Genomic DNA, 27,618 nt, shown 5'->3' with positions numbered 1-27,618 from the left:
GATTCTTTTAAGTCTCACTGCCTAACTAATGCCAGTATCAACAGAATGTGCCGCAGCATTACTATCTTTTAGATACCCTAGTTAAAATATATTTATCCATCAGAGTTCATAGCCTCTAAATGCGAAAACAAAAATTTGTAAACCTAAAAATGAGGAGTCCCTTGTATTGTAAGTGGTCTTCACAGTAAGGTTCTCATGTGCAGGATGGTTGCAAACCTTGAAAATTCCTATTGTAGGGGAAGGAGCTAAATAATTACACTCCAGGACCCTGAATACATGCAGGGACGACTGAGGGGACATTTGCAGGGATCTGTACCCCTGACATGTCAAGTCGTTTTTCTTGGTTACTGTGAAACTGAAAGTCTTATTAGGGGCTCAACCCTTTTTCTAAGGTCCTCAGAATAAAATAACAAATTTTGTGACCTTGGCCGTTTTCTCATCTGTATCATTGTCTAACAATCTCCAGCACAGATGTTACACCATTAATAAAAACTACGGAAAACTAATACCGTATTTATTCGATTAACCGCCCTGGGAGCTTTTTAAATTTTTGGAGTTTGAGCATGGGCGCTTATTCGAGGTGGGCTCTTATTAAATTTCTCAACATTTTCAGCAAGTGTATTATGTTTATTTTGCAACAAACAATAAATGGTATTAACAAAACGAAGGTTTCAAGGTTTCTGTAAACTACTCTGAAGAAAACTCCTTCTTCAAGGAAGTCTCTTATTAGTACTTATTCAATTTTTTGGAAGTGGAAGAGGGAAAGGGGGTGGGATGGGCGCTTATTTGCGTTTGAGTGGGAGTGGGAGGGAGGTGGGGTGGGGGTGGGTGGGTGCTTATTCGAGGTGGACGCTAATTCGAGGCTGGGGGCTAATTCGAATAAATACGGTAAGTAGAATGTCTTTAACAATAAAATGTTTAAAACAGACCACTTCACGAGTTGCTTCAACCTCTGTCCTTGAGCAGTCTGAGCACAAACCTCGTAGTAATTGAAATGATTGAAATGAAAACGTTTTCCCTTTTTTCCTTGTCCAATAAAACTCAATTTTACACGAAATATTTTGCAGTTGGCCTGGAAAAGTTGGCCTGCATAACAAATTATTTTCGGTTTTCTTTACCCTTCCCCATCCACTTCCCTACATGTTTCATATAATTCATCGGTTATACAGTGGTATATATTGGTTGAAAGTTGTTAACATTTTTTTCAAAAGTGGATTTTCTTTCATCAACGAAACACGGTACCTCTGGGCGGTAATTTGTCATTGTTGACACAATAAGTCACAGGTACCCCAAGTTGAAGAGAGAGAATCGTTTTTTCATGTGTAACCTTTCAATATTGCAAGGGTTTGTATGGAGATTTCAGCGATCGTTATTTAGGGGTCAATAATAGTATAATAAAAATACATCAGAATTCCTTACCTTAATTGTCTCCTTGTCTTAAATTTATGGTATTTTCTTAGCATTTTTGGCCGTTTCACTGGAGCCATTCCAGCCAGTTTTAGTTCTGCCGTTGTTCGTTAAAGGCCAAAAATGTTAAGAAAAAACAATAAATTTGTATTACTATTTTTGACCCTTAAATAAAGATCGCTGAAATCTCCATACAAACCCTTATAATATTTCTGTCATGCAACAACGATTCTCACTCGTGAGCTTGGGGTACCTGTGAATCACTGAGTAAAGTATAGAACTGCTGAGCTAAATATTTGCACAATATTCAGCGATTTCTCTTGAATCAGTATAAAAGGAGTCCGAGAGTTAAGCAACATGGTCTACTTACAATATAAAAGTTGATTCATATTTCTATAACGTAACAAAAGTAAAGCGCGCGCTCTGATTGGTCAATCAACCATCAACCATTTGCCCATTGGTGCACGCCAACAAAAAGCTAGCGCGGTAAAATTGAGCAAATCTCCTTTCTTGCAAGGTCAAAAATTAAATGAACCGTTGAAATATACAAATGAAAAGTAGAAATCAGTTGTTGCTTTGAGGGAAAGTGAGTCAAGGGATAAATTGGCCTTGAAGGACTTCATCCTTGTTTACTTCGCGGCAAGGACTTCATCCTTGTTTACTTCGCGGCGGAGAGCTCAGTAGAATAGTGCATGCTAGAGTGACCGAGTGAGCGAAGTTTTTACAGGATTTTAGCCCGGCACGTAAGGTACTTCTTGAACATTATAGCAGAGGAAATTATGTTTTAGAATGGGAATGCATCAGTTAGCATTGTGTCATTAACGTTTCAGTCAAGTTGATGTTAAGTTAAAGCAAATATTTTAGGAAACACGCTCAGGTTCGAGACAGTTTTGTTGTATAGCGTTGGTCTAATTTTAGTTGAGAGTACAGACCATGACGCTGGAATTGTACATGTAGTGCGAATTTCATTTGAGAACAGCAACATTTGGTTTTCAGATAATTTTTTTTTCTGAAAATTACAAGTTCTCTGTTTATTACTTTGTTCCTGTTAATTCATAAGAGCAGTTAAAAGCACGATCGTAAGACAACTGCATCTAAATTGCTCACGCATCGCTTCGGCGCAGGTTGTGTGGCGAATTTTTGCTATTTCAGTTTGACTTTTAGCTCCATTTCGCTGGACAAATTTCGATACGAAGCTAATTAGTTTCTTTAAAAAATTAATGTTTCCTGTTATTTAAAAGGCAATACAGTCATTTTTTTCTAATTTCTACTTTAAGTTTACTGCAAAAATTGTCACACAATTATCCTATTTTAAGTTGCACAGTTTTTGATTTGGTGTTCATAGTTGCAGCTATAGCTATAGTTTTCCCCTATAGTATTTACCCTGATCAAGAGGAAGTAGACAGACGCCATTCAGAATAACAACAAAGGAAACGTTTTGCAATTTACTTTAAGACGGAGAACGGTTTGAAAACGGAGAACGAAAGAAAAACTTTAGAGGCAGTTTTGAAAGGCATGATCTGTTTAAGCGGGCAGATGACAGCATACATCTATTCGTTTATAGTACCGATGACTGACTTGACCAATTGAAGGCAGATGGAAATTGTTTCCGCTTTTGATTATGTTATAACAGAAATGGTAAACGTTGTAGCTGTGCAACAATCGGGTTATGGATGCACTTGGGAGGTTTGCTAAGCACTCAAGAAGCTGGAGTTGCTCTCGGCTAAGCCTCGAGCAGCTCTTACGCTTCTTTCGTACCGTGGTAACCTCTCGCGTGCACCCATAATGGTTGCACGCTTCTCGTTTACGATTTCTTAATTTGGTTGAAATCAACTTGTCGTTGCATTGACAAAAAAAATCACTTGCGTCTGACGATAGCAGGAATCTTGTAAAGTTCAGGAAACTGGACTATACTTGCCCTTGACTTAGGAGGATGACCATCCACAGGAAGAAATGTCAAGCTCTGCAGCAACCAAGAAGAAAATGGATACATGGCCAACTACAACGAGTGTAAGAGGAGCCCCTGTTGTAATCGTATTCAGTATTCTTTAGGAGAGTGGATACTGGAACTCCGATATGACGGAGATTAAGGAACACATGACCTTACATACAAATAAACAAGTGCCGATTTCAGGGGATACTTCTTCCCATAGGTGAGAGACTTGTTATCTATTCATCCGAGACATTTTGGTAGCAACGTGACTGTCCCTCCGTCAACCCATCCGTCCGCATGGCAACCCATGTGAAGTCTCTCATTTTCTAGCCTGCAACCCGACATTGCAAATACATGCTGCGGTCAATTGGTATCCACTGACCAGTATCAAATGACCATATCTGGGCCCAGGTGTCGACCCATCACTGTTAGGTGCTTTTTTAAAGTTATCCGCTGACCAATGATTAGTTTTCAACTGATAGCAGGCTAAACGCCGGGTGGATTTCTTTGTAATGGTTACAAGTTAACTGTTTGAAGTAAATAATAAATTAATTAAGGGAGCTTCGCCTTTAGCCTTGGCTAAATCTATAGAGTTCTTTAATCTTGGTCACAGAAGACGAACGGTGTGCCAAAATGGTGACAAATTTGAATGTTTCAAAAAAAAGTTCCAAAGAAAATAACGTTGTGTTCAAATTGCCATCAAATACATACTTTAGGTAAGTGTATAGAGGGTGTATGAATCTGATCTTCCAGCGTACTCAACAGATTGGGTTACAAGCATCTCTTTGACTGTCTCAGAACTTGAGGCTATTGCTGAATTGTAGCTTCCAAGTTTCAGAGAGAAAATGTCACCATAGGTTTTTTTAAGACTGAAAAAGAAAACTAGGAGTCACCTAGGAGTAATAAACACGCTGGCCAGGAATACAACATGTGGGGTACATTCATGTACATCGTTGTCGTAGTATGACAACTTTTGCGTCATAACTTTTTCGGTTTAATGCGATGATCACGAATCTTTGAAAAATAACTGCAGCTATCAGCATACAGTAATAAAATGGAATAATTGTCCCATTTTACTGGCGGTGGTGTTTTTTATTTTGTTTTTGCTTTTACGAAATTAGGTCTGAAGTGGAGCTTACAATTTTTTTCACTGCTCAATTTTGATTGATTTTCTAATTAAGAAGTAATCTGCTCCAACGACTTCTCTGAAATTTAGACGGCAAACCTTTTACTGACTTTAAAAAAATCTGATCCCAGTAATTCCAGTCAACAATATTGGCCAATTTTTTTTAATCGACACGATTTTCATTAAAAGTAGGCCCTACTTAAAGCGATACTCTCGTAAAAAAACAAACAAACAAACAAACAAACCAAAAAAAACAAAAACGAACTAATCTGGCCCAACGATTTCTGATACCAATAATTTCAATAAAAAATAACAGCAAAAGTTTTCAATAGACGCAATTTTCTTTGAAAGGAGGCTCAACTTTAGCGCTGGTCTCGTAAAAAATAAATAAATAAATAAACTAACACTGAAAAATGATCATCTCATTTTATTGCTTTTGATAGCTGCAGTTCTTCTCAAAGTTTCGTAACCAGCGCATTAAAACAGATAAGAGTTAACACAAAATTTGTCATAGTTCATTGCGCCTAACAAAGCATAATAACTACAACTGAGCCACCTTAAGAGGCAGGCGCGAGAAAGAGAAGGGAATTTATAGGAGAATGAAACTCTCGATGGAGGATTATGGGTGATTAAGGGGCTTTCGTAACGTTGTGGACTATAATAAAAGATTTTCAATCTTTAAATTTGGGATTTGGGGCTGCATGAGGCTCTCTCATGCACAATCCACTCGCGGTCGGTAAGGATGATAAAAAAATGCGGTATCAACACAGCGGATTGCGCATTATGTAATTTGTTGTTGTTGCTGTTTTTTTTTTTTTCCTGAATTATGAATACTTTGGTGACTGATCAAACGTCCCCATGCAAGGCACGGCAAGAACAAGGGTTGATAAGGGAGGGGAGGAAGAGGCAGAAAAATGCACAAGAGGAACGGGTAAGAGGTCTTGACCAGTTATAAAGTTGTCTTTTTTTTTTTTTGAAAAACAAATTGACACCCTATTTTGTTTTGTCTTTGCTCTTATTGATCCTTAAAAAACAATCCAAAACAAACGTCAAACTTTCAACAATAATGTTACGAGGTAATCGTCAACTAGGGAAAGAGACAAAAAACTGGCTTCAATTTATTTTTGACAATAACAAAGACACTCGAAAATTCAAACACTGGTAAAAAAAAACAAACAAACAAAAGAAAGAAAGAAGAGAAGAGAAAAGATAAAAAACAAACAAGACAAATCCGAAGATTACGTCTTTCTTCAACTATGGAAACTCAATGTATTATTAATTGCAGCGGGGGGGGGGGGGGGGGGGGGAAGAGACGAGGTCTGGGACCGAGAAACGATGCTCTCACAACTTGCAAAGCGATCACCCAGCGTGGTGGTCAGCGGATAATTACAGTATTTTTCCCAAAGTAAATGAGTAAATAATTCAGAAGTAAGAATTGAAGCGAACCGGCAGAGGAAATCAGACATGCTTAAAAAATTGAAAAAAATTATATCATGCAACTTTGTTTTTCTGCAATATCGTATTTGTCTTTCGGTACTGAAATGCGGGGGAAACTAAAACGCAACCGTGCTAGATCTTAACCAACAACAACGCGCTCGATGGATTTATTTATAGGTTACATCGTTTTTGCCGGGCAAGGATAACTTGATGCTGATAAGAATTACTGGAGCAAGTGTCAAATTTATCGGAAGCAAGTATATTCAAGAAAGCTTTGTAAATATGAGCTTACATCTCATAACTGAATAAAAATTAACACTTCATTACATTTCACTTCGCACGGTTTATTTCGATCGGTCAACACCTTGCATTGAATTTAAAGTTAAAATTCAAAACGATCCTAAAACAAATCGCAACTACAACTGAAAGCTCTGTACCTTGAAGCGACTCTTCCTAAGGTTTACAGCAAAACACTGCTCGATAGCTCAAGTCTTCGGCGGCGTTTTCTTGGCAGCTATACGGAGCTAGCTATATGTTGCATATTCCAAACTCTGCAAAGGGAAATTGTTTAACACAAAAAGAAAACCACACACTATGTCTGAAAAGCGACATAAAATCAATAAATTTGCGAATTACCAAAATATAATAGTGAGAAACAGTCCCGCCTTCGACTGCCACGTTTTTGTTTTTCCTCAACACCGTTGATCTATGGTTTTTGACTTAGTGCGCATGATCAGTATACAAATCCGCTGGCAAGACCCTTGCTGATCGCTTTGCAAGTTGTGAGAACATCGTTATGATTTCATTTAAGAGAATGTATGGGAAGTAGCTCCCCCCCCCCGATTAATTGTCAATAATAATGTTTTTGATTGTTCATCAGCTACAAGTTTGAGAGGTTTGAGTCACGTCATTTGCAGAAATTAGTTCCCTTGCAGAAATTAGTTCCAAACACTTTTACTCAACCTCACGGGCCCAAGAGAGTGCGAGGGTTAAGCACTATATGGTCGACTTGCAATTGTTTATACAAGCTGCCTTATCATTTGGTTACAATTAACTTGTTCTTAACTATGAAGACTCGCAAAGGCAGTTCAGTTGCGTTTGATCGCACGTATCTTGTAACGTTGTGGAAACTGGATGATACTTGCCTTTGACTTCGGAGGATGACCTTCCGCAGGCAGAAACGTGAAGTTCTGCAGCAGCCAAGATGAAAACAGAAACAATTCAACTTTAGCCAAAGATTCACCAGCACAAACCCGACGTCCAGCTCCAAAAGGATAAAAATTACCTTGGTTGGTGATCAAGTTGCCGTCTGCATCAGTATGGCGGTATGGATTAAAAACGGTGGGATCTTCCCAGCATTTTGGATCTAGATGGACGGCTTCTGTGTTGGCAAAAATGATCGTATCCTTAGGAACACGGTAGCCACCTAGAGTTGTATCGGTAAGGGCAACATGAGGTATCGCAAGTGGCACCACATTCCCTAGCCTCAGTGTTTCCAAGATCATCGCCTGAATGAGTGGCAGCTTAAGGCGATCTTCTAAGGAGGGGCTTCGTCCATCAAGCACTTCATCTAGCTGACGCTGAATATCCTCTTGATAATTTGGATGGTTAGCCAGGAAGGCAAGGGCAAATCTCAATGTAGTGCTTGTGGACTCAAAGCCAGCAAGAAACATGTCCTCGATGGCGGCGATGAAATAATCTTCTGAGAGGACAGCGGATCGTTCTTCGTCGCTCTTGCATTCTGCATCAAGGTCGTATCTGGCTCGAAGTAAAGCTGACATAAAGTCCTCCACTGGCTCGCTTGGGTCAAATGTTTCTTTTCTTTCCCTTAACAGCTTGCGAATAATATCGTACATATCATAGAAGAGCTGGACAATGCGATCCTGCCTTGCCTTTATTGGCAAGTGACGCGCGCCCCGAAAAAAGTCCAAGATGAAGGCCATCTTGACTGCATCCGCACTCTCAGCAAACTTAACATTCAGCTTCAAAAGTTTGTCCATATCTGGGTTCTTCGTGTTCAAGCCGTCTTGAAAAATTATACCACAAATGACATCGGCAACAATTCGCTGCAAGCAATCTGCAGGATCAAAAGGCGCCCCATTTTGTTGTTCCATAAAATGTATCAATTTCTCGGCCTGAGGCGAGACTCTGCTTTCTATAAGAGGGCTGTCCGACACGTACTGGCGAAGAGCCGTAATAAACAATTTTCGATAAAACCTCCACGCAGGTCCATAGTTACCAAAAACGATGTCTTTTCCACCTAGAGTTCAAAGAGAAGAAACAAAGTCAAATAACTGTGAGAAGAGTACAGTACAACCTCAATCAATATTTTCTTTAATTAAATCTTTATTTCCGTACGCTGTATGTTTTCTCCTAGTTTTGTTTCGAAGTGAAGACAATTAGCCAAAACGAAAGTTTTCACCTTACATAGGTATGGTTTTGTCGCCCTTTCGTCGGGAAACAGATACGGATTTTTTCCCATTATGGTCTAGCTGAAATCGGGAAAAATTTTCAAGGACGACAAGGGTGTATGAGCCTATTATATTTTGTACTTTTAGCTCAAAATGAAGACGTTAAGGGTCAAATACTGCTAAATAATAACGATAATATTAATGAAATGCGGTACAGCATGTGTTGACTATAATTGGACGAGATATTGGGTTGGCAAAACGAATAAAACATTCAACTAGGTCTGAAAACGGGTAGAAATGTTTGTCTCGGTCTAAAACAGAGTTGGGGTTTGGAAAACCACCAAGACCATCAAGATTTCCTACGAGTAGTCCCCTGGAGTGTTCAGTGAAAGGAAAGCGTTGTTTGAATGTCTTAAAGCAAAAAAAAAAACAACAACCAAACAAACAAACAAATAAAAATAGGAGTAAACTGATGCTAGATTAGTAAAACAAGAAATGGTCCTCCATGATATACACACCTAAGGTTATTTTGTAGAAGGTGTACAAATCTGATCTCCCAGAGAAATCAGCAGATTTCTTTACAAGCATCTCTTTGACAGCCTCAGAACTTGAAGCCATAATCAAATTGTAGCTTCCAACTTTAAGCGAAAAAATATCCCCGTACGTTTTCTTGAGACTGTAGAAAAAATATTTGACGTACTTGTAATTTCTTAAACGCACTGCGTGTGTTATCCTCCGTTGTAAATTATGGTTTGGAAAACTTAATAGGATGAATTATATTTGAGGACTGAATGTCAGTTCCAAAGCATGCTAAAAGGAAAAGAGTTTTGTTAGGGGAAGGAAAGACACGAGAAAGGCCTAAAAAGTGACCGTCGTAATGTTAGGAATGTAAGTTGAAAGATGATACCAAAACGAAAATATAAAATATATGGAATGATAACGATAACCATGATGATAATGATGATGATGATGACGATGGTGATGATGATGATGATGATGATGATGATGATGATGATGATGATGATGATGAAATATTTCAAGCGTGAGATATCAACAATGTGGGTTATGCGGGAGGTGGAGGTGATATCAGTTGTTGTTGGAGCTTTGGAAGCAATCCCTTTAGGCCTAAGTAAGTCGCTTCAGGGTGACACCAGGGCACGTGTAGGACATTCAGGACTAGGAAATGCAAGAACACTACGAAGAGATTTTAGAGATGGCCAAACCATTGTGACCCTTGGTTATTAGCTGTAACTCGCTCCAAGGGAATTTTTCCGGTTGCTGATATTATCATTAAACAAGGGATGAAAACGCAAATCAAATGCCATCTCGCGAGGTGGTGGTGAAACAGTAGGGAGTTTTACTATAGGGTCGACCTTAAAACTCATTGTCGTCACCCCCGGAGCAAATAGACCTGATCTGTTCTACTTTTTAAGAAAATTCGCAAAAAATTGCGTTACTTCCGATCGCTCCCAAATTTTAGCCAATCACCTGCCTAGTTCCAGCCCCTGTGGACTTTTGACCGTGACACACCGAGCTTTCGAAAATTTGGAATTTTATGGCGAGTCGCGGGGAATTTTTTTGAGCCGGTTTTGCGAATAATGAAAGCTTGTATCGACGAATGTCAACCAAATACAAGTCAAACAAACTATTCTGAAGGATTTTGGAGGATAACAAGCAAAATAAACGCGAAAATCGAGGTTAGGAAACAATTAGAATCTGTGCATGCAAATGGCCGATCGCCGACTCTGTGCCACATGTTCTTGAAACGGCGACGATTTCCTTCCCGTTTTGCCTTCGCTTCGCTTTTCGCTGTCAAATTCTTGCTTATTTTGATGAATTCTATCAGCAAATTCATGTCTGCTTGTCTCTAACTCGATATTTTTTTGGGAATCGAGGAAACAAAGCGTCTCAGTGAAGTAAACATGGGGTCACGAGGTGACGCCAAAGGATTATGCTAATTATGATAATCTAATTAGCATAATCATGACAGCGTGCAGAAAAAAATTTGTAGAAAATTTCTAGTCGCTCCATATTTTAGAACGATTTTCGGGTTTTTTTGCTTACATATTGATGAAAAAATTTTCTTACTACCATATCACCCAAAATAAAGAAGTTTCCTAGCTAAATGACACTCTTTAAAATTTTAAAAAATTTTTATGCAAAATATGCTTTTTAAACTTTTTTGTGGCGGAATATTATGGGTTTCCTATGACCGAAATATTTTTTTTTCGAAAGGGTATTCTTTTCCCTTTCCAATGAGGTATAGCTTGATATTGAACTGTAAATAACACCAGAGATCTGATTTTTTAAAGTTACATGGCAAAATACATTAAAATAATTAGCTGAAGACAATGAGTTTAATTAAGATCCGACGACGAAAACGACGGCAATGAGAACGTCAAAAAAGTAATAGGTTTAATTAGCAAAACAACAACTTACACGTGCATCACGCTTTTTTGTGCATTTCTTTGCCGTTTTTGCACGACCACGACGTGGAGATGGCCAAACCATTGTGACCCTTGGTTATTAGCTGTAACTCGCTCCAAGGGAATTTTTCCGGTTGCTGAGACTATCATTAAACAAGGGATGAAAACGCAAATCAAATGCCATCTCGCGAGGTGGTGGTGAAACAGAAGGGAGTTTTACTATAGGGTCGACCTTAAGATCCGAGACGAAAACGACGGCAATGAGAACGTCAAAAAAGTAATAGAACTAGCAAAACAACAACTTACACGTGCATCACGCTTTTTTGTGCATTTCTTTGCCGTTTTTGCACGACCACGACGTTAAAATACCTAATTTCATGTTTTCTAGAGGATGTAAACAAGCAACGACGAAATTGTCTTTCCCTTTCTTAACCTGGATAAGGTCTTAGGAATTCAACTCTAGCAGGGTTCGCTGATGTATTCGAAAAAGTAAGTGAGTTGCATTGTAATAATCGCGATGAAGATTGAAAAAACCGCGAACTTACTTTTTAAGCGACGTTTTACCTGCCGGCGCTGTTCTTGCATCAGGAACACACCCTAAGGGTGTGTTCGTTTCGGTGAATCCAAAAACAGAGTTTAGATCTTCAAATGGATTTCGCGTTCCTTTCGGCAAATTCAAAGACGGATTTTTGATCTGGTGAATCCTTTTTGACAACGGATTCATTAGATTTGAAATCCAAAGAATCCGAATCCAGATTAACGGATTAGTGATCCAAACTGTTCCATTCAAAATGGATCCGAAATTAGCCACATGATCCAGGGGTATTTCCAGTTGAAGTATTCCCTTGAAGTTTCCTAGTTGCTGCCATTTGCCGTAAAACATCTGAAAACACTTGAAGATTGTTCCTGGTACAGTAAATATCCATATGCTAACCATTTCTCAGTAAAGATTGCTCAAAAACGCAAATAATTAGGGACAAATGAACTGCTATCTTTCTACAAACTCACTTGTTGACGCGATAGGCACTCGATCGTGTTACATAAAAAAAATCCGAGCGACGAAACTGGATCAAACTGAGCCTACAACCTTTAGATAATTTTCAACTTTAACGCGCTTCTTTCTTAATCCGCTTATGTTCCATGGTCGCTATTCGAACTGCAGACCACAAAATTCTACACGGTATAATCGCATAATTTGTCAAACAGTATTCTTAAGAGGCTGTCATGCATATTGCATACATTTTCGGAAGGTTACCATGCCAAGGTTACATATCCAATTTCGGATTTCGCGTTCCTTTTGACCGCGAAATCCGGCAAATCTCGGATCAAAATCGTTTTTTGGATTGGTCGAAAGGAACGCACCCTGTTAAGGTCCCTTTTAGGGAGCTTAAGTTTCGACGGCGACGGCAACGAGAACGTCAAAAAAGCAATATGTTTAGATTAGAGAAACAACAACTTTGCACGAGCATCACGCTTTTTTGTACATTTCTTTGCCGCGTTGTTGCACGACTATAACGTGAAAGTGCCTAATTTCACGTTTTGTCAAGGACGGGAACAGAAGACAACAACTTTCTTTTTCTTTTCCTGAACTTTGACACAGTCCATTAGAATTTAACTCCAAAAAATTTGCCAACATTTGGCGATTTAAACGAGATAGAATAAGAGTCATAAAGTTTAAAGCAACCAGCATTCACTTTTTACGTAACGTTTTCGTAGCCGTCGCCGTCGTCGGATCTTAAGCTCCCTAAAGGGACCTTAATTAAGATCTGAGGACGGCGACGCCAGCGAAAACGTCACTGACAAAGTGAATTCGCGTTCTTTCAATCGTGATCGGGATTACTCCAAGTCACAAACTTTGTCACATGTGGGTGAACCCTCCTAAAGTTGAATTCCTAAGAACCATATCCAAGTTCAGAAATAGAGTCAGAGCAAATTTTTTTTTTTACGGTATATTTTTAGATCTTTAATTGTAAGGCGCATTTGAAAACTGTATAGTTGAATTTGCGCGGTATAAATAAATGTTATTATTAATGTTATTAAATTTCCTCGTCGCTTGTGTACTTCCTCTGTAAAAATTAATTTTTTTTTCACGTCATAGTCGGCGGTAGTGACGGCAACGAAATGTACAAAAAAGCGTGATGCACGAGCAAATTGTTGTTTTGGTTATTACGTGACCTATTGGCTTTTTGACGTCCTCGTTGCCGTCGCCGTCGTCGTTGCTATAACTCCTTAGTTAAGGGGAGATGGAGGAGGTGAATAGAGAGTTTTACAAGGGTATGATTTTGTGAGGTTGGGACCTTCGTAAATTATCCAGCATTTTTTTTTAGAGTTATGAAATATTCCACGTGATCATTGCTTTAAAAGGTCAAACACCAACAATGGCAAAACCGATCAAGTTCGTCTTGCTGAATCGCGAGCAACAATTAGAGGGTGTATATTTTAAGAGTGTATTATACTGTTTGCCAGATCTTCACATATATAGCACAATGAGCAATTACTAAAATTCTAGGTCACTCGTGCGAATTTTAGCACGAACTGACTAAATCATGATGTTTGATGCTTCAGAAAATCCCCCGGAAAAAAAAGATGCTTTAAGAGAAACAAATTACAAAACTGACCTTTTAAAAGTGTCTGGCATTCTGTCTGCATTAAGGTCGAGGGAAAATATGTTCCCCAACACAGGAAGGGACGACAAACGAGGGCCGGGTGGCATGTTTCTGAACTCGTAGAGCACAATCAAGTAATGCAGAAGGAAAAACAGAAGCAACAGCAGAAAAACATTTCCAAGGCTGAGAGAATCGTAAATCGTGGCAAGTACAGGCGACATGGTGAAGCATAAATGTGACCTTAGGTAAAAGACGCGACTTTTAAGGTACTGGTGTTTCGCAATCCCTGAGTCATGCTTCAGCTTGCTAAATAAGAAGACAAAGTACGTATTCTTAGCTTAAGGCCAACAGTACTTGACCTATTGATTTAATAATAAAAGAACGGCTTGAAACGATGACATAGAACAAACAGACCCTTCCACGTTTTATCTCTTCTTTTCTTTTCTTTTCAACTCTTTGATAAAGAGAAGTAAGCGGATGTCCATCGACACTACTGCAAAGAGGGCCTTAAAATAAGATAACTTACCAAGTTAAAAGGTGGTACGTGCCAAGGGAGCTAAGATGTTGCACCACAAAGTCACGAAATTTTACAAACGTTTATATACTTTATACGAACGCGTCTACAGAGTTATATCTTTGTTAGTTTTCAACAAATCACTTTCACTCAGTGGCGACTTTACTGATTCAAAGACGTTCTTTCCAGTCGTGTTGACAGATTTTTGCAGACTGGTCCCCGTCAAAAGTTGAAAAAGCCATGGAAGGACTTTTAGCTAACGGTCAAGTGGTTGTTGCCTCAAATAACTTTGACCTTTTCTTTCATCCGCGACACGCTCATCCATGCAGCTTATTACATTTACGTCAAGTTGAAAACTAAGTAAACTAAACGAAAGTTGAACTTTTTTCTAAGTTGTTTAGTTTTCATCTTGACGTGATTTTAAGAGCTGTATGCGAAAACAATGTCGAGATGAGACTAAATTAAAGGTCAAGGTGAGGAGTTTTCCTTGAATCAAAACTTCCCAAGGGACAAATATCGGTTTCCTGTGGACTTTAATCTTTTCCTCTCCTAATTTTGAGTCTCATATCAAGTTTATGTACCTTTTCTTATTTATCTCTTTGCTGTTGTTGTTGCTCTTTTTTTCCTGCGAGCGCTAATATGTAAATCAGCATTGACGTCAAGTCTTTGAACAATTTTGATACATCAGTGTTCGCTATTGTAGTTCCAACTTGTATTCACTTTATAATTTAATCAATCAATCAATCAATCAATCAATCAATCAATCCATGTTTATTTGCCCTTTCATATACCAATTACAGGATAATATAAAATAATATTATACCTAGGCAGGCTCTCAACAAACCCTTTTGGGTTTTACGAGGAGAGGATTATGAAAAAGAAATGCAATTTGACGCGAAGTTCGAGAAAACTTAACAGCCACCGAAATCGGATTTTTGATTTCAAAAACACCGGAATAATTTATCCCTGCAGGAACGTTGAAACGGCCTAGACAGGAAATTATAAACCCCGAAAATACGTTGTCAAAACAGACTCATGGTAACTTATCACTATCATGATTAGTTATGCCTTCTTAAATTTTTTAGAACTGGTAGTAATGAAAGGTTATGGTGCTTCGCCTTAGGGCCTTAATCACCTAGCTGGGTTGCATAAGATAGTCAATACTTTCCTTATCAGTCTTTGATCTACGAAAAAAAAAAATATTAATATTTAGAAAAGAAAGAGATTACTCTATGAAATATCGAAGAAAGAAAAGGATTTTACCTCACCTTGTAGTTTTCGAAGCTTAAGTCACACCACGCAACTACGAGGAACGGTACAAAACACGTTGGGGGTGATCGTATTGAGACGTCAGGATGCTCATTGTAACATTTCAAAATGGCGCAGATTAGAACATGCAGACTGCCCACGAAATCACTGAACACCCAAGGAACTCGATTTAGGAGAGTCTCATTCGTCGACGCAATAAATTTAATTGAATTGAAGAGAGGATACAAATGTATTCAGGTTTCCTCTCTTAAGAAAGGGCTAGTTAAACTATTATATATACCGGCAGTCGAAATTAAAATTTAAGCAGGAGCATCAAGGTCGATTATTTGACCGCTTTTGAATACCTTTGACGGGCGACAAATAACTGTCTTTGACGATGCCTTTACATGGGAAGGGGGTAGGTGAGGTATGATTTTGCTCAGGAGGTATTAAACCCAAATTTCCCCTTGTAATATCCATTCTTAATCAAACAGGATGTTTATGAGAATCATTAAAAAACGATCACCCAGGATTAATCCTTACGGTATCTTGACAAATTGTCCCGACTATGTCTTTCACAAACGAATGGGAACAAAGAAACGAAAACTTAAAGAAGGCCATTTTTGTTAGCCAAAATATTGGCCTATAATAAATCAGCCCTTTGCCGTAGTGCCAGCCCTGCCTTGAGTTTTGTTTTCTATATTATTGTCATTATAATAGCGTTAATTAATTTTTCACATTGCATTATGTTAAGGGTAAAATGCAAACATGTGATTTTTCTTCTTTTTTGTTTTCAACAAGCTTTACCCTTAGCAAAGAGAAATGTCGACACACAAACACACAAAACATTTCAGACACCTTGGAAGGTTATTTTAATAATTACAAAATGCCTCCATTTTACTTCAGTTATGGGGTTAGAATAATGCTCATAGTTACTTTGTGAGAAAGGATCTAAAATATGATAATTGTATGATAAAAGCTTGAGATATTTCAGACAGATGAAATATTAAGAAAAAAAGCCTAACATCACCTCCGTCAAATTAGATGCCGTATTTCCTCGAATAGGCCCCTAACCTCTACTCTCTCGAATAAGCACCCACCCCTAGACCATAATACGGAGCTTAGGCAACGACGACGGCGACGTCAACGAAAACGGCAAAAAAGCAACAGCTGGAGACTGGTAAAACAACAACTTTGCAGGTGCATCACGCTTTTTTGTACATTTTTTTGCCGTCACTGCACGACTACGACGTGAAACTTCCTAATTTCACGTTTTATGGAGGACGTGAACTCAAGACAACGTACCACTGATTTTCTTTTTGTTTTTGTGAACTTAGATACAGTCCTTTGGAATTCAACTCCTCAAAAAAATCGTCAGCATTTGACAAATCTAAGGAGTTGGAAAAAGAGCGATGGAGTTTGAAACAGCGCGAATTCACTTTTTGGGTATTTGGGTGACTTTTTTTGCTGCTAAGCTCCCTATTATCAAACAAGCGCCCCACCTTTTAGCCGTAATATAAGATAAGCGCCCGGGCGATTATTTGAGGAGATACATCAAACCCAATGCGTAAAACAAATAAAGAATGTTAAATGTCTCTTAAAGTTTTTTAAGATTTACTTGCAATTTACACACACAAAACGCTTCATTATTTATTTTGGGATAACAATAGTAAGGGTTGTCTTTCAGGCCTTTTCCAGTTTTCCTAAAGTAAGCATTTTTTATGAAAACTCTGTTTGTATAACAAATCAAGATTATTTTCATGGAAGCAGAACTAGGGTTTGCAGATTTTCTTAAGCAAGGATAAATGTTGGCTTAAAGACGACGGAATTTTGAAACATATGATCAACCTCTTGCAACGACACAGTTTTACAACCCCGTGGTCCTTAGGGTTACCCGTATCGATAAAAGTTGAGTCATCATTCGGTTAGGGTCCGGTTGCAAGAGAATCATGTACTAAAGAAGACTCGCCAAAGCAGTTCATTTGCGTTTGATCGCACGTATCTTGTAATGTTCAGGAAACTGAATTATACTTGCCTTTGATTTTGGAGGATGGCCATCAGCTGGAAGAAATGTGAAGCTCTGCAGCAACCATGAAGAAAACAGGAACAGCTCAACTTTAGCCAAAGGTTCACCAGCACAAACCCGACGTCCAGCTCCAAAAGGATAGAAATTACCTTGGTTGGTGATCAGCTTGCCGTCTGCATCAATATGGCGGTATGGGTTAAAGACGGTGGGGTCTTCCCAGCAGTTGGGATTCAAATGGACGGACTCTGTGTTAGCAAAAATGACGGTATCCTTGGGAACACGGTAGCCACATAGAATTGTATCGACGAGGGCGATATGGGGAAGCGCCATCGGCAGCACGTTTCCAAGTCTCAATGTTTCTAAGATTGTTGCTTGAACGAGAGGCAGATTGGGACGGTCATCCAAGGAAGGTCGTCGATCACCAAGTACCTCATCTAACTGGTGCTGAATGGCCTCTTGGTAATTTGGATGACTAGCCAGAAAAGCAATGGCAAATCTCAATGTGGTACTGGTGGTTTCGTAACCACCAAAAAACATATCCTCGATGGCGGCGATGAAATGATCTTCGGACAGTAGAGCAGATCTCTCTTCATCAGTCTCACATTCTACCTCAAAGTCATGTCGGGTTTTAAGCAATGCTGACATGAAATCTTCTACTGGCTCGGTCGGGTCAAAAGTTTTCATTCTCTCTCTGAGTGACTTGCGGATGATGGCGTGCATTTTAAAGAAGAGCTTGATGATGCGGTCAGCAGCATTAAAAGGCAAGTGACATGCCCACGGAAAAAAGGACAAGAAAGACGCCATCTGGACATCGTCAGCACTTGCGGCAAACGTTACATTCAGCTTAAGAAGCTTATCCATATCGGGGTGCGATGTGTTGGTGCCCTCTTTAAACGTAATTCCACATATAACGTCGGCAACGGCTCGCTGTAAGCAATCTGCAGGATCGAAAGCTTTTCCATCTTGTTGTTCAACGAATTGCACCAGTTTCTCAGCCTGGGTTGAAACACGACTCTCTATTAAAGGAAAGTTGGAGAGGTACTGCCTTAACGCTGTGGTGAAGAGTTTGCGATAAAATTTCCAGGCAGGTCCATTTCCAAATACTATATCTTTTCCACCTGCAATAATAAAGATGCGTGCTATTAAACGACAGCGACGAGCACTATTTTGTTTTGTATAACGCAGAACCTCGATTAACGAAGGGCCAAGGGACTGGCAATATGTGTTCACTATAACGAGGTTTCGTTATAACGAGGTTCTCTTCCACATACTTTATTATTACTAGGGCAAACTAAGAGCATCGTTCGTTGTACCGAGGCTTTCCTTATATAGATATCCGTTGTATCGTGGTTACACTGTATATTGCTTTCTACCCGCAATGAGATGTCACTTTTTCCTCTCTTATTAAACTCTCTGCGATACAAGCAAATTCTCTAACCGCTATTTAGGGTGATAATTTAAAAATTTCCATTGTTTTAGAGCTCCGATAAACGACTACATCTGTACTCGACACTGATGGAGTGAAAGGTTTGAAACCAGGAGTCTTTTCATAGTCCGGGTGAGTGTATATAGTCCTGAATAGGACTGTTGTTAACGGTGGTTGACGTTTCGACAGCCTGACTTAGTGTGCGCTAGTTATAGTGAGTTGGAGTCAAAGTGAGTTGTACTGATCCAACAGTTGATGGTATTAATCTCTGGTCATTGACCTGATTGGTCAATTACGTTCCGATGTTATTGGTCGTCTGTCAGTTAAGCCGTGATGTTATTGGCAATGAAGAATGTAAAACGGCCGTTTATTGTTTGTGAAAGTATCGGTTAGTGGTTATTCAGTCATTCTATTGTTGTTAGTTTTCCTTGAGCCTTTCAATAAGTCGTTTGCACGGTGCCGGTAATTGCAGACTAGGATTCAGTGGCCTTTGTTCTAGATGTTTGTTCAAATTCACTTTTTCACTCTCGCCGATTCTTCTTTTTTTCGCCTTTTCCCCCACTGCTCTGCGGAGCCTGGTCCAAGGCTATGAGATGACTGGTCTAGTAATCTGTCGGTACGCGCTGGTTCTCTGTTAATTGTTGTTGTTGTTGTTGTCGTTGTTGTTTTTCTCACGGTTAACCAAGCAGTCTAGAAAACAAGGTATTTTACCTTTTCCCTTGGTCTCCTACGCAAACTCAGAATGTCCGCGTTCTGTCGGTTGAGGTGTTGGCGAAAGTCGTTCTCTCTCTTTGTGTACAGCGGTAAGAGTATCGTCAACGTAGTGTAACTAACTAGTTATTATTGTTATGATAGTATACCAGTATGGGTGTCACATAGCAACAACCACTAGGGGCGTGACCCTGGGGAACTAAGGAACAGCCTCAGAAAAAATCTATATTACACATATAAATAAGTACATAAATAACAAAAATTATGATATGTGTATAAATAAATTAAATAAACTGATAAAACGATAAATTTAAGAACAATCTACAATTAGTAAATTCTAAATGTCCAAGTCTGTAGATTTCATTAACCTCCGTTTTGCTCTTAGGCTACATAATCTCCCGTGTAACATACCCAGGGTGGATGTGTAAAAAACATGCATTTGTGGTCTTCCGGCGTAATCAGCCGACTTCTTTACGAGGACTTCTTTGACAGCATCAGTAGTTGAAGCCATAACGAAGTTGTAACTTCCGAGCTTCAAGGAGAAAACCCCTCCGAAGTTTTCTTTAAGGCTACAAGGTGAAATGATAGAAGAGAAAGATGATTTATCTGACTGCTCTCTGTGTTCAAGATGTAATTGCTTGTGTCGATTATCTAAGCGCCAAATTAACATTAATAACAACAACAACAACAATAATAATAATAATAATGATAATAATAATAATTTAATAAATTCTAGAGCGCTATTTACTTTCACTGATCAACAGCGCTTAACAACTTAAAAAAACCACAATAAAATTCAAATTTGTAAAACTAATTACATTTACATGAATATTAACAATGTATATTAATAATAATAATATAGAATAATGATAATGATAATAAACTTAATTAGTAATACTAATAAAGTGAATGTCAAACAGGTTACGTTGTAAAAGCTGCACCAAATAAAGTAAGTTTTCAGCTTACATTTAAAAACAGCTAATTATTGAATATCACGTAATTCAGCCGGCAAACTATTCCATCAATATGGGGCAGCAGCAGAGAAAGATCTGTCACCTAACGTGACAAGCATTTTCCCTTTAGGAGGGTCAAGCAATAAACTTTGATTTGATCTAAGATTATATATAGACCTAGGCTTAATGTTAATTAGTTCTATGATATACTTAGGCGCCAATCCATGAATAGCTTTAAATGTTAAAATCAAGATCTTAAAATGAACACGATGTTGTACTGAACCAGTGAAGTTGATAAAGCGCGGGAGAAATATGCGGGTACTTACTTAAGCTCAGTACAAGTCTAGCCGCAGCATTCTGCACACGTTGCAATTTAACATTATGTAATAGCCGCACTCTTTTATGCATATTCCTTAAAACAACATAATGGTGTTTTTGCAAGTGGTTTTCTGTAGACTTGTACTTTCTATGCCCTAAAACGTACTGTTTGTTCTAATTGTTGAGGGCCACCCACATATCAATATATCAATAAGTAATGATGACTGCGACTTGAATACTGACCTTCTAAAGGTGTCGGGGAATCGTTTCGCCCTATGGTCAAGACAAAATATGTTTCCAAGCACAGGGAGAGTTGTTAAGCGTGGACCGGGTGGCATGTTTCTGAACTCGTAGAGCACCATCAAGTAATGCAGGAGGAACAGCAAAAGTAAAAATAAAAAAACATTTCCAAGGCTAAGGAAATCGTAAATCGTGACAAACCAAGGCGACATGTTCAGGCAAACAAGTATGCTAACTAAAGTAACACAAAGGCAATCTGTTTGATCGAACACGTGGCTTTCGTGTAATTGCTGAGTCATGTTCTGGGATGGATTACGTAACATGATCAGAAAGAAATCTTACTGGGGACTTACTTTATCAAAGCAACATTATAAGGCTCAAATGTAAACTTTGCCAGAGTGCGTCTTGATCATTCAAGTCAGTGAGAACCCAAAATATGCGGGCCATGAATTCTATTCATGAGTTGCGTGACGCACATGCTGGATTATATCCTTAATTCCCCATAGGGACCCTATGCAAACAGCGTGACCGTTTGCCCTTTTCAGAATTTTGACGATTCTAATGTGTTAGAATATCGGTAACTTGACAATATCGTGAAAATACTGGGAAGAATACCTGCCTTAATGAAGACAAAATATAAGTGATCTTACCTTTAAAGCTGTACATTGTCGTCCTATTGAGCGTAAACGACCGTAAACGACGAATTTTAGAATTTTGAAATTAAAAAAAAAAATTCCTATTATCAGACTTTCCTTAATGTCCTTTATTACACACAATTTGGTACTTTTTTCTAACATTTTTAACCTACACGAGTTAAAAGAGAGACTCCATACTCCCAGGTGAACATTTTCACAGTTAACTGGTAAAAGAGGGTGTGAATGGGGTTAACCGACTAACGACAAAGGGCGAAAAATATTACTGACTACCGACAAAACGAGTAAAAAATTACCGACTACCGACAGGAAAAATATCAACCGACTACCGACATGGGTTGATGTTATCAATATTTGTTTCCAGAAAAAAGAGCAATTTGTATTTATTCTAACCGTTAACTCGAGGAAGTAACCTCTTTAAATTTATGACTCATCAGATGGCCGAAGGGAAAGAATTTCCTTTTTCTGTTGTTGATACAGGTACATTGCTACAGCCAATATCAAAATCACAAAGTCACATTTTATCGAAAAGTCAAAGGTGAAAAAACCGAACGTTTCTTGCTTAGATTAATCCTCAAAGAAAATTCGTTCCTGTTTAATGTAAAACACTATCAGTTCAAACCCACGGTACCGCGATGAGCACAAAGGCAGTTGTTTCCTTTCCAACATTTTCATGGCACATATTGAAACACAAAGTTTAAGCAAAACCGTCTTTAAACCAACTGTTTGAAAACGCTACATAGATGACATCTTTTCCCTATGGGACATAAGTAAACGAGACATCGTAGCTTTCTTCGCGGAACAAGTAATTTTACATGCCCTCCTATGAAATTCACGGCCGAAATATCTGAAAATGAGACATTCTTATTAGAAACGGTTGTATACAAAGGTACAACATTCAGCTAAAAAATGAGAAAAAGCTATCCTTGACGTAAAGACGCATTTGAAACGGAAACCTTACGGTGTATACAATTTCACCTCTTATCACACACCAATTGTTAAAGCGCCTGTTTGACGAACGAGAAGCCTTGAGAATCCTACGAACAAACTCCTCTGAGGTTCAAAAGCGCTTGATGGACAGAGGCTAGCCACACAATTTTGAAAGAAAAATTGCTATTAGAAGTAAAACTCACAGAAAGGAGGGCAGCGCTCCTGAAATAAAACAACCAGGAAGAAAAATACTGAAATATTGCCTTCCGTGACATAATACCAGCCCTTAGTGTCTATAAAAAAAGAAGCTTTAATGAAAAAGTGGAATCTCATACAAAACCAACCACTACCTTGCCAAAATTTTAAGAAACCACCTAAAGTGCTTTTTCTTTGAGAAAGGAAAATTATGGCAAAGGACATGCTTGTTAGAACCAAAACATAAGAGGGATGCAGTTTTTCACTATCCATCAATTAATTAATTAATTACTTTTTACTGTGCCCTGTAGTCGACAGGGAAACCAAGTTCGCACTTACAATAAAAGCTTTGGTTATTTTATCAGTACTATATTCATTTAATGGCAAACAATGATGAAATAAACGATCATGTTGCGTAAAAAAACAAGAGTTAATGCACGGTTTAGGCACAATCAAATGATGCATTCTTGCAAGTTTTACTCTTTCCTTAGGGATCAAAGTCTTGAAACGTGGGTGAAATACATAAAAAAAATGTTAATAATCAACAAGCGTTTTTACTTATTAACTGAGATTTTCCGACAACCGACGAAAATCGAAAAGTTTAACCGACTACCGACAAATATCGAAAATTTTAACCGACTACCGACAAAATTACTGAATTTTAACCCACAACCCACAAGTGGACCCCCCCATTTAGACCCTCGTAAAATAGGCAACGCAAAGGCTCAGTCTTCCGCTGGCTAGTGGGCAAGGAGGCGTTCAAAAAAAAAAAAACCCTTAACGCCTTATACAACATGGGACGGCATCAAAACACGACACATAAGTCAGTTAACCTTCTCGTGATTTACGTTACAACCTATTTTTTCTTTTTTCTTTGATAACAATGTTGTTTTTCCCGCCCATGCTGAATATTCTTATTTTCTGCCGATTTTAGGCTGAAATTATTCTTGTATTATTCTTAAAAAAGACAGAATTTATCACGTTACTCTTCGGGGTTTAATACATATAATTGTGCGCATAAATTTACAGACAACACTCAAAATTATAACCATTTCAAAATCTCAGCCATGGGTTTATTCGGCTTAAGACTTCTTGGAATTTCGGAACTTTCAGACTCAATATTCTTACAAGATATATTCTTATGAAGAAAACAAAGGAGTGTACATTCGAATCTGTATTTTGGTGCAAATTAGAAGCGCTGTAAAATTAATCTGTAGATCTTTTCTACATATTTGTACATTACAGAGGGTCTTAGTGGGGTGGAGATATTTACGGTTATTAAAAATGATCAAAATATTCTTGCATTTTTTCAGTTACGCCTCACCTACGGTCAATATAATTTCTCTCCGTTACAGTTAACCATAGTTAATACAGTGAAATCGTTATGAAACCCGTCAAACTCCTTTGTTATATATTTTTGTGACCTGACGGTGCACAACGTGCAGCGTTCCTAACATTTTAATCTCTCCGGCTTATTGACCAATAAAACCGTCCCAACTTCAGCAACTTTACAAGGAGAAAGACAAATTCGTCCTTGTGTGTTTATGTCCTCCATAAAAGCACAATTCGGAAAAGTGGGGAGAAGAATATCGGATATGAAGTAGGGAAGAAGCCTAAGAAGCCCTGGGTCACTGACCAGATGATAGACAAGATGGAAGAGAGGCGGAAATGGAGGAACGTGAATACAGAACCTAGTAGACGGATGTATAGGAACCTAAACAATGAGCTTCGGAGAGAAACGGATAGAGGGCGTGCTATGCCCTGCTGTGCTGTGGTGGGAGGGTCCATGTAGAGAATTGGCGGAACTGGACAGAAGTGGAAGATCAGATTTAGTGTACTATGCAAAAATGAAAGAGATTCACCAGGAAGACCTTGGGAGTAAGGAACAAGGAAATGTAGTCAGTAAGGGTGGAACGCTGCTAACTGATTCAGAGGATGTTAAGGAGAGATGGTGAGAGTACATAGAAGAGTTATACACTAAGGATGGCAAATTTAATTCCGTTGGATTCTGAGGAAGAAGTTGATATAGATAGCATAAGGTCAGACTTCCTAAGAGAGGAAGTTATTTATAGGGCACAAGTACGGCAACTAGCAGATGGGCTTGTTTATTTTTTTGTTTGTTTCAACCTGGCAGCTGCCAGCAGACTCTTCTTTTGGGTGCTAGGCAAGCGAGCGAGTCAGACCCGAGCTGCGAACCGCACCCCTCCCCCCCGCCCCATCCCCGATTATGACGTCTCGCGTACGAAACAAATCCATTAGTTCATCATTGACAGTGCCACTGAGCACTAGCGTCAGTGATGGAATAGTATTGCAAATATTTTCCAAATTTGGTCATTGCTAGCAGCTTATGAGGATAATTAGCCGGGCGATTAAAGGCAATAAAAAACGAAGACATATTTTGAATTAATTGATTCATATTAGTTTGTCAACTTGTTCACCATGGAGAGTCCTTACGAAATGCATTATACCCGTTTATTACGATGATCACACATGTATGGACGGAATCTATAAAATGCATCTATTAATAAGTTTGCACGCGTTAATAGATATTTAGCCTTGCCATTAAATGGAAAAACACCGTTTTACGAGATGAACTCGGTTTGCCTCTTTGACGAATTATTTCTTTTTATCTCATGTACGCCTAAATTTGCTTCTGCAACAACTTCTACTTTACGAATCTACGACTTCTAACGGGTACCAAAAAAGTCATAGAGCTTTAGCTCATAACTTATTCATTGGCTACAAGTAGACATTTGAAAGTCTCACATGTAGTCTTTGCTTTAGAATATAGCAAAAATCTTAACGATATCAAGATAACGATAAAGAAAATCAACAAGGGAAATCGATTGAAGAAGATATAAATACGGATCTTTAAATCCGAACGGTGCTGTGTGTTCCCGAGAGATGTGACTTAAAAGGGAAAAATAGTTTTGGAGTAGAAGGTAATATCTGCGTTATTGTTTTTAATCCGTAAATACTATTTTCTGAGAGGAATTCAGTGCCAAGGGGTCAAAGACAGAGGAGGTGATTAGAACTTCTTTTCTCAGTATTAATTCAGTTCTTTTCTGTATCTAGATCTCAAGCAATTTTTCATGATAAGGAACGCGTTCTAAATGTTCAAATTATTTTACTATTGTTGTTTTAAATGCAGGAATAACTTATGCTAAAAGCTAACAATTTTTCTCAGTTATTACCCGCTCATAAAGTTTCTGGGAATATAAAAATGAAGACAATTGAGTTAAACTACGGTTTTTATTTTCGCTTTATGGTTCGAAAACGCATGGGCGGCTGGAATCGATCACGACTTTGCAAATTCAAGATATAAGCAACAGGTTGTCAGGTTTTTTTGCCTTTTTTGTGATTGATTTTTCTGCCATGTTTTACCGGTGTTTCACGCCACCATAATTTATGCTTTTGATTTTTCCTTATGTGTTTATTTTATTTTGACGGTACTAATTTGGCAGTAGACTATTACGGTTTAGGAGAATAAATGTCCCTACAGGTATCCCGTCGACGGCTTTTTTACTCCCACAATTAAAGGTAAATTGTGGGTTTTTGCGCCTACGAGGTAAACAACTTAACCAAAGCTCTACAATTTACGACCGCTATACTACGAAAGAGAAAAAATCACCAAGACATACAGTGTAATCATAAGACTAGTTCCAATCACTTTTACATACGTACACTTGCAGCTTCTCTGATACTGAGATTGCTCGGAACATTTGGGAAAACTCAATAGCAGACTCTTTTAGAGACAAGAGAAAACCCTACGTTTTTATAATGTTATACCTAATAGCTAACATAGTTAGATAATACTATAATTGCCGCTATTTTTTAAGGGAGCACAGGAGAAAGAAGTTCAAAGATGAACATTTCCAAAGTCTTAGGACTGTTAATTGGGACCTACCTCATCCAAGGGTTTTTAGGTAAGTATTCTAGGCGTATTCGTATCCACCAACAGAAAATAGTCTCTCATTCGAAATGCAACGAAGATCCTCGCATTTAAAGACGCAACTTATGTAGCTGCGAAAAGAAAGCCCGAAAAAATTCAGGCTTGCTGGGATTCTGCGATACTGGTGCAAGCGCTGTAACCAATTAAGCTAGCAAGTCAACTGGCAGCTTGTCATTAAATTCATTCTGTGCAGTGTAGACATAACCAGATCCTTCTATATGTTGAATGCCTGTATAGTAAAACGCTGTGATCCATTAGATTCCACTGACTTTGATTTGTGCGATTTTGAGTCGCAATTGTATGCTCTTAATTCAGTTAAAACGATCATTATTTATTTGACCACAGGGGGGAATTTTTTATAGTTACAAATAGAGAAAATATAATAGGTTCCTAATTTCTTTAACACGACATAAAATCTTGTTCAGGAGCTCTTCTAAGCCGTTTAACCCATAGTGATTCAGCTCAAAATTTTCCTTGTGATAAGTCAGGTATGGAAAACATAAAAATGATCACTCACGATTAATTCTCCCTGTACCTTAACAAGAAAACGTAAGAAAACGTATAAGAAAACGTAAGGGACAAGATAGGAAAATTTATATTTTAATATTAAGAATTAAGGGCTTAATAGCTGCAATAGATTACAAACAAACTGTTTTTTATCACATGGTTGCTTTTTAGGTCTTCCAGTTGACAGGGAACTTTTTCGTGTTAAAAGAAAACGAGAAACGGAACGTGAAATTGATGAGGATTTTGTTCATAAAGTTCGAAGATCACAGGATGAGAGAGAAACTGAGATGAGACACAAACGACGTTTTTTCGCCCCAGAGACAACGGAACACAAAACGAAAGTTTTCGCAACAAAAATGGAAGCAAGATCTTCTCGTTCTTCCCGTGAGGATAATGACATCACAGCAAGGCGGCCCGAGAGGTTTCGAATTCGCAAGAGAAGCCCGGATGAAGATGAAAGCTCCTCGGTTACTGGGGAAACTTCCGGTGTCGCTGAACAACCAGGGCAAAAATACACCACATCCGGATCTGGATTATGGAGATATATTACAAATAAACATGCACCACTAATAAAGCCGTTTAAACAAACCGAAAAACGA

General features: G+C 38.5%; 3 protein-coding genes across 4 annotated transcripts in view; 1 reads left to right on the top strand and 2 right to left on the bottom strand.

Moving 5' to 3' along the window:
• Window positions 1-6,435: 6,435 nt before the first annotated feature.
• LOC140944791 (steroid 17-alpha-hydroxylase/17,20 lyase-like) lies at window positions 6,436-13,657 on the bottom strand. Its single transcript, XM_073393897.1, has 3 exons — window positions 13,359-13,657; window positions 8,833-8,990; window positions 6,436-8,163 (listed from the first exon to the last, which is right to left on the bottom strand). The coding sequence occupies exons 1-3, from the start codon at window positions 13,565-13,567 to the stop codon at window positions 6,992-6,994; spliced, it is 1,539 nt and encodes a 512-aa protein (XP_073249998.1). The 5' UTR covers window positions 13,568-13,657; the 3' UTR covers window positions 6,436-6,991.
• A 3,251-nt stretch (window positions 13,658-16,908) lies between these two features.
• LOC140935083 (steroid 17-alpha-hydroxylase/17,20 lyase-like) lies at window positions 16,909-21,027 on the bottom strand. Its single transcript, XM_073384620.1, has 3 exons — window positions 20,786-21,027; window positions 19,683-19,840; window positions 16,909-18,252 (listed from the first exon to the last, which is right to left on the bottom strand). The coding sequence occupies exons 1-3, from the start codon at window positions 20,992-20,994 to the stop codon at window positions 17,087-17,089; spliced, it is 1,533 nt and encodes a 510-aa protein (XP_073240721.1). The 5' UTR covers window positions 20,995-21,027; the 3' UTR covers window positions 16,909-17,086.
• Window positions 21,028-26,402: 5,375 nt separating this feature from the next.
• The window catches only part of LOC140944773 (uncharacterized), an 11,904-nt gene continuing 10,688 nt past the window's right edge, over window positions 26,403-27,618 (top strand). For both annotated transcript variants that reach the window (XM_073393888.1, XM_073393882.1), the window contains exons 1-2: window positions 26,403-26,486; window positions 27,191-27,618. The exon at window positions 27,191-27,618 is cut by the window's right edge and continues 1,018 nt beyond it. In XM_073393888.1, coding sequence (XP_073249989.1) covers window positions 26,426-26,486; window positions 27,191-27,618 — 489 coding nt within the window. In that variant the 5' untranslated portion in view covers window positions 26,403-26,425. The remainder of the gene's footprint in view (window positions 26,487-27,190) is intronic.

This window comes from Porites lutea, chromosome 1 (assembly GCF_958299795.1).
Source record: "Porites lutea chromosome 1, jaPorLute2.1, whole genome shotgun sequence".
Classification (NCBI taxonomy): Eukaryota; Metazoa; Cnidaria; class Anthozoa; order Scleractinia; family Poritidae; genus Porites; species Porites lutea.
This window is presented reverse-complemented; position numbering and strand designations above follow the sequence as displayed.